This window comes from Thalassophryne amazonica, chromosome 23, assembly GCF_902500255.1.
Source record: "Thalassophryne amazonica chromosome 23, fThaAma1.1, whole genome shotgun sequence".
In the NCBI taxonomy this organism is placed as follows: Eukaryota; Metazoa; Chordata; class Actinopteri; order Batrachoidiformes; family Batrachoididae; genus Thalassophryne; species Thalassophryne amazonica.
The window spans coordinates 27,524,299-27,532,062 of NC_047125.1; the positions used below are offsets into that span (position 1 = coordinate 27,524,299).

General features: G+C 40.0%; 1 protein-coding gene across 1 annotated transcript; it reads right to left on the reverse strand.

Annotated features, from left to right (window-relative positions):
* Positions 1–574: 574 nt before the first annotated feature.
* LOC117505502 (coronin-2B-like) lies at positions 575–6,827 on the reverse strand (the record flags this gene model as incomplete). Its single annotated transcript, XM_034165180.1, has 13 exons — positions 575–722; positions 830–898; positions 993–1,160; positions 2,599–2,759; positions 2,834–2,924; positions 3,002–3,117; positions 3,999–4,095; positions 4,932–5,036; positions 5,481–5,597; positions 5,776–5,976; positions 6,177–6,326; positions 6,438–6,554; positions 6,618–6,827. Coding segments are annotated over 13 exons (1,665 nt in total), but the record flags the coding sequence as incomplete, so codon positions are not given.
* Between the last annotated feature and the right edge of the window lie 937 nt (positions 6,828–7,764).

The window sequence follows — 7,764 nt, forward strand, 5'->3', positions numbered from 1 at the left end:
ACCAACTGTATTGATGCTAATCTGCAAGGGTTTGATTTGTGTTGTTAGCAACTATTGTGTTATCCTCCTAGCTAGTGGCTAGTAACATCTTAAAAACATGAAAAAAGATGCCAGTGTTGCTGCAAACTCTTGACTTGTCAGGTTGTGTTATGTTATTAGGAATAAATATAATTAAATTTCTCTTTTTAAACATTTGAAGTTTTAAATCACAGCAGCTTTTCAGCTCATGGACTAAACACGGTTAGCATGCTACCTAATTAGCTTATACGAGTAGCCAACCGTGTAGCTAGGCTACTTAATTAAAAAGAAGTATTTCTCTCTTTCAAAAAGCTCTATATTATATTTTTACAAATAGCTTAATTACTTTTGATGTATGTTAAGGTATTGTTCTTTTCTGCTTCACTATTGATTTAAACTTAATAAAGCTCAACTCTGAAGGAGATGAAAGCTAATTTATATTTTACTAATAATACAAACAGGAAATTCAGTTTAAACCGGTATCAAAGACAGGATATTTGGCAAAGCATACAAAACTAAAGTGTGACACACATTAGGACAAACAGCTGCATATGTTGCCATGTCTTTTATCGTTGTTTCCACTTGTGTTGCCAGTGTTGGCTTTTATGACGCAGCAGCAGATTTAGATTTGATTGGTTGATTCAAAGTGATGATCTCATGTATGGACTCTTCTTGATCTCCAGCTCCAGCTGAGTGATCCTTGCCTGGAAAACAGGAACAAATTAATAAATATAGTAAATCTATATGTAATTCAACATAATCTGTGTAGCACTGAATTATTAAAATGGTGCTGTTGACTAAGTGTACGAACATGTTTGTGGTCCAGCTGCTCTCTCAGTTCTTTAATTTCTTCTTGTTGTCTGTAAAATGCCTGCAAGAGCTGAAACAAATGGCTGATGAGAGCAGCTGCATTTGAAAAATCAGAATTCAACACAAATTACTCTTCAGATTTGCATAAAATGGGCATACTGTACTTCCTTCTTGGTGGTTGGTGGCGGCCTCTTTGCAGGTTCGCAGCAGTCTGGCGTGTAGCGGTAAGCCCAGTACAGGAAATGGGTCTCATCTGGCTGCCACCCTGACAGATCGCTCACCTCCCAGGGGAATTTGGCATCCTGGTAGTCCATCTGCTCCTGGACAAAAGCCTTGAGAGAGTTACTGTAATTAGTTTATGCTGCAGTAGCAGAACCGAGCTAATCATGAGCTAACTGACAAGATGAGACTACATTTACCAGCCGCCCACTTAAATACCAGGAAGCATTTTTATGTACTGGAGCTATTTACGGGGCCTCAGCAAGCTGCCTGATTGGTGCCAGGAAAAAAGGTTCTTCCTGCACAGTCAAGAGTGCAAAGAATATAATTGGTATTTTCACAAAATCCTGTGGTTGGAAGGAGTGTAACTGGAATGCATTTGACAGCCCCACTGGTCACTGGTGGTGGCTTGCAGAATGGAGACGGTACAGCGTGATGGAGCTTCATGAAACACGTGACAGTGTAGAGTGGTGCGCCACCTGTGCCGATGCCTTAGGTTATTGAAGGTTCTGAAGACTCAGAACCTTCTGGGCTTGTCTCATTTGTCTGTTTTGACTAGGGGTCAGTATGAAGGGCCAAGATCTGTGGTGTAATGCGATATAACAGTACTGCATTAATCTCCGCTACTGGCAGCAATGTTGAACAACATCTCAGGTATTTTGTGATGCTCAAGTCATTTCACAATAAAAGCATTTTATTGCAAAAGGGCCAGCTACAACAAAGACTTTTACTATGAAAGTCACAGGGTCATTGACACAGCAATAAATAAATTAATTAATTAAATTTGGTACAATTATTCATATATATTTTAACATAAAGTCATTATAAGAGTTATGACATACTATTTTGAAATAATATTGGCACATATCAATCAAAACACATGCTTAGAAAGACTTACTGACTACTTGTCTAGATACTAATTGTAGATACTAATTGTATCTAAAAGTAGCCTTTGATCATTTCTCTTGGCCACACTACATTAAAAAAATCTTATTTAAGCCTCACATTTGACAATCTTTAGTGGTCAAATCATTGCTCACATGGTTTTTATTTCTCAACACAATGGTTGTGACATTTTTTGTATTTGTTGTGGTGTCTGTCCTTGCTCCTGACGTTAGTGTGCACTCTGGTTGGGGTGCCCCACCTTGACAATCCTGCATTAGGGATTGGTGTTGGCTCCTTACATCTCTGGCCAAGATGAAGCAGGATTTTCTTGCTTCCGATCACGTCAGTAGCTAAATGATGAGGACTTTAAACTGAGGGGAGGAGTTCGTCAGTCAGGGTTAGCACCTGCTGAGGTGATCACCTGTGAGGAACACCTGCACCGGCATGACCTTTTGTGACACACCGTTGGCCACCCCTGTTTTTGACTGTTGTCACCATGTTACCCATCTGTGTTTGTAGGTCTCCTCAGCTCTGATGTTCCCATCTCCTGGATTTGGAGGGGCTAACTAGCATAACTATGTGGGACTTCTCTCCACACCTGTAGGTAATCAAGACCATTCTTCACATTTACGTCCGTGGTGACAGAAACTACACAGTCGTGTCTACCTGCTCCATGAATCTCAGGTTGGTCCTGGGCCCTGGTCCAACACTTGGGCTCATCTGGGATCTCAGGGAGCTCAGCTGCCTGGTCAGCTCCTTATCAGTGGGCACTTCTCGGTAAGGGTTGGCGACGTGGACTCCAGGCTTCAGAGACATCATCACCGGGCCTGAAAGACACCGCAGGTAAGCAGCCATCTTGTGTCCATGCATTTTGATTGTGAGGGACTGAAGGGTTTCTGACCTTTGTTGACTCCTAACAACCATTCTTGAGCCGTCATGGCTGCCTGGTGTCCCGCCGTCATCGGGTACAGATCCTCGTGGAAAACACCAGACTGCAAGCATGCAGATTTTCCTTTGTCGTGACTTCTTAACGTTTTAACGTAGTGCTATTTTCTGTCGGTGTTCTGACCTCTTTCCGTGGTACGATCATCGACAGCGGTTCCACAAAGTCTTTAATGGCGATCAAACGGTAGAATCGGAAAACCTCACAGGCGCCGACATTCAGGCCTCGCTTTGGCATCACACCTACAGATAAAGACTTTATCACTGTGATGAAATATGTTGTTGGTGTTTATAAAAGAAGAACAGATGTTCTTCAAAATATGTTTACAGTGCTCCAAAAAAATTTCAAAATTAAATTTTATGTCATCAAATTAAAAATGAAATCTGACCTTGTTTACATTGAAATTTCTAGAATTGTGTCCTTTAAAACTCACAGTAAAAACAAGTATTTTATCTTCAACCGCTTATCTGAGATTGAGTTGCAGGGTGAAAACAATAAATATCTATAATGTAATATAAATGAAATCAAAATATTAAAGCCAAAGCAATAGCCTGGATAAGTACTATGTACCCCCAATAGCGTGAGCAAAATAAATTATCACTTTTACAGCCAGTTTTCTTACAGCAAATCAGGGGATGGACACAGGAACATTTTCTTGGACTTCATTTCCCATCATTCTTGAGGAAATACAAACAGTATGGTCCTGTACAGTAAATCGTTCTAGGGTAGGCAGTTCTCACAAACAGTGCATGAAGGAAGCTAGTGAGGTTAGCCACTGATAGCTGCTTTTTTCTGTGGTGTCACCCCTTGTGGCGGAACAGAGAATAACTTTCCTTTAAAAGGAGACATGAAATTTCAGCTACAGTTTGTCAAAAGGCACAAAGTCAGGTTCAGGCCTGTGGTTTTAGTCTTCTACCATGTTTTTGGTGTCGCTAACTTGTTAGCAAGTTCTGATAACAGTAGGATCCCAACTGCGTGTGTCACTTCCTGGAGCCTGAGGAACTACTGTATGAGTGGATGAGGCCCACTGGGGAACAATTAACTCCAAAATAAATGCATGTACCTTTAAACAAAACGTCTTTATTTTCTATTTATGGACAGTCTGTAAGCCTGCTGGTCTCACCGAGGCCTTTCTGCGGCAGCTGTGACCTGTACTCCGCCAGGAAGCTAACGTACGGTTTCTCTGCGCTCAGCCTGTAATACCTGATGTTCCTGTCACCCTACAGCACAGAAAGACACAGTAATGTTGGAAGCAATGTGTCTCTTGGTCACATCGCTGGAATTCTGTTGTCTCACTCTGAACGTCATTTCATTGATATTTATCTTTTGTATTTGGCATCAAGGTAATCGTAAAGTAATGGCAAAATAACATGACTTTAATACTGCAATATTTTAGGTTGCAGAGTAAACTTTTCAATGAGGTAACAAGATCCTAGAACATGTTTTTTATGATAACCCTCCAAACCATAGGTGTGAATTTATTTTCCAGGCATTGGTACAATAGGGAGGTTCCACTGGTGGTGTATATTACAACCCCAAACTGATTTTAAAGTTCACAAATAAATGTAATACTTTCAAATACTGATCCAGCTTTGTTCAGTTTACAAAAAACACATGATTCTGTTGACATACACCATTAATCACCTTTAAATGTGCTGTTGTCTATAAATCTGTTGACTTGAAAATCAACAAATAATAATTTACCATAATTATAATTTCTTAATTGTCACACTTTTGTAACATTACTTAACCTACTTTAATGCAATATATAGCCTACCATAAATGTATAAACAACTTCAACATGCTCTCCTTAATACTAGGACTAGTGGATCCTAGGAGTAGTGGGAAGTTCCTAGTACAAACGGGCTTCAGTACCTAGACTAGACTTATTTACTTAGTATGCAAAAGATTTTACAGATTATGAACAATGACTAAAATACAGTAAATATTATGACATATGGTCCGATTCATCAGTTTAAAAAATGCATCATGGACTACTACAACAAATAAACCCAACGTGCAAAGGATTGTGGGATGTTCAAAACTGTGAGATGACCTTTCCAGCCAGGTAGAGCATGTGTGTATCGGGGTCGTAGAACGGGAAAAGAACTCCCGCTGACCCGTCCAATTCTTCTACATACAGAGGCTCCGATAAGTCCTCCTGGAAGGAAAATACCCGTATTAAAATATTACATAGTTTTTTGGAGTATTCAAAACCTATCTGACTCCCCCTGGTGGCTGGTCATATTCAACCCGTGCTGATGTTCACCACAGTTATTTGCCAAATCTGGAGTCTTGAAATTTAAATAAGGTGATAAGAAAATGGCAAAAAAGTGTGGGTTTTAGAGTAAGCATCATTGGTTAATTTCACAATTATTTTTTTTTTGTTTAATTTGTGTTTTTAAAAAATATATTAAAAATAGAATATAAAATATTTGTTTTCTGTAAAGTCTGAACACCATGTAACATAATACATAAAATGTTTTGACATATTTGTCTCATTATATCATCAGAAACTTGATGGTCTTAAAAATATAAAGTCTACATTTTACACCCTCATCAGTCTGTCGTCCCAGACCAGGTTTGTTTGGGGTGCAAGTCTCACAGGATCCCATAGAACCATCTGCCGATGGTTCCACAGCGAGCTGCCGGTGGACAGAAGCATCTTCAGATCTGGGATGTATAAAACCTTGTTGGCCCTGTGGGACTTGTTATTGGAAACCTGTGGAAAAAAGACATAAAAAAAATATATAAATTTATGTGACTGATAATTTCAGTAGCTTTAGCACCATCTTGTGCTACTTGGTTTGAACTACACCTGCTTGGATTGCAAGTGGCGTCGTCCATTAAAGCACAGTCCTTCGTGTTGCCCGCGTGTCCATTGTGAATTATAAACTCACCCGTAAAATTATGCCTCTCCGCGGATCTAGGACCCGAACCCGTCTGTCTTTGGATGTGACCGCCAGCCTGCTCCCATCTCCATTGAAGCTGACTGAAAGCAGCAGTGCCTCAGTTGGGTAACGGTGATAGGTGGACATCAGAACCACCCGGACCGGGCGCCTTAGCACTGGACCCACCTGGGACACATCCCAGAGGAAGACCTGAGACCAAAGCAGACATCTTTATTTTGAGGGTAAATCAAACTTTTGAGGGATTACGTGCAACATTTGGACTGGAAGTCGGAGACTGAGCTCAAAGTGAAGTTAGCCTCCACTTAGAAAAGTCACAATGTTGGACCCAATGAAGGCCCCAATGTTGGACCCAATGAAGACCCACTGTTGGACCCAATGAAGACACTGACCTTGTAATCATAGGCAGCGCTAAGCAGCAGGTTCTCCGCAGTAGGATGCCACTCAATAAGCCCCACCCTCCTGGAATGACCAATCAGAGTCTTTCTGGCCTGAGTGAGGTTTTGTTGGATGCCACTGACGGGGATGTCCCATATCTTCACCTGGACACCAAGGACGTGGCACATTTGGTTGCATTCTAATCGGGAGAGTCAACATTGTGCAAAGTAAAAATTTAATCGTGAATGCGCGAACATGAGTGGGGCGGTTCGTACGGTGCTGTCCTCTGAGCATGAGGCGATGCAGTAATCGTCAAACGGGTTCCACTTGACATCCAGAACTCTGCCGCTGTGACCGCACACCCTCGGGTGCCGAGGCTCCACCCTGCCTGTCTGAGAGGGAGACGCTCAATGTGATGTCACATCAAGAAGTAAATAATAAAAATGTCTGCATACCTGATTGATGGGTAGGACTAAAAATGACCCGCCTAGTGTGCATTCTGTCACCACGGCGATGAAGCAGGGATTGGCTGAGCAGAAGTGGTTGTCATGGACACTGCGTGTGATTGGCACCCCATCATAACCACAGTTTTTGGTGGCCGGCTTCCCGAAAACATGCCGAAACTTTGAGCAGTGGAACGATGAGCTCCATGACATCTGAAGAACATGGAGGAAGATTTTTTTATTTTTTTTTATTCATTCATTCATCTGATCTTCTGTGCATCCAGATGGAAAAGCAGCAATCATCTCACGGCGGGTTTATATTTGTTCGACATTGTCAGATCTAATCAATAATGTAATCAGCTTTCATCAGTTCTTTTCACACACTAATCAATAATAAATCAGTATTTTAATTTTTAAAGCCACAGCACACCCCGATCAATTATCTTCAACAGGTAGTTTGTCTGTTTAAATATTCATGACTTACATGCAGACTTACAAATTGTTCCTGAACTTTGACCTTTTAAGGATCAACTTACTAAGACGAGGAGGAGGGAAAATGGGGCGGAAAAAATGTGTAGTCACGCTCTATTTGACAATAAATCTGACACGACTTCTTGTCGCTGTGACAAAATGTAGTTTTAAGTCACCTGAAGATGCCACCTTCATCCACATTCTTCAGCACAGTGTTTTATGAAATCTCTATCAACTTGGTTAACCTCAAATCTTTAAGTAAAATATTTTACATTTCTAGATCCACCCCGTTTATTAGCTCCACCTCAAATTTTGAAATGTATCACGGATTGGACCAGATATTATATATATATATATATATATATATATATATATATATATATATATATATATATATATATATATATATATATATATATATATATATATATATATATATATCTCAATTGCCGTATAACTTTCGTACGTCATGTAAATTGGATTTGAAGCTCTACATTTATTTTGGCGTTTGAACAGTTTTTAACTTACCTTAGTTACTTCAGCCAGCAGGTTCAGGTCACCAAGTGTCTTAAAACAGATGTTAATGTTTCTAGCTGTTTTTTTGATCCCTTCAGTATGGAAATATATAATTATCAAACAGTAAAATAAATTTAATTAAATATTTAAATAAGTTGTAATTTGTTGAACG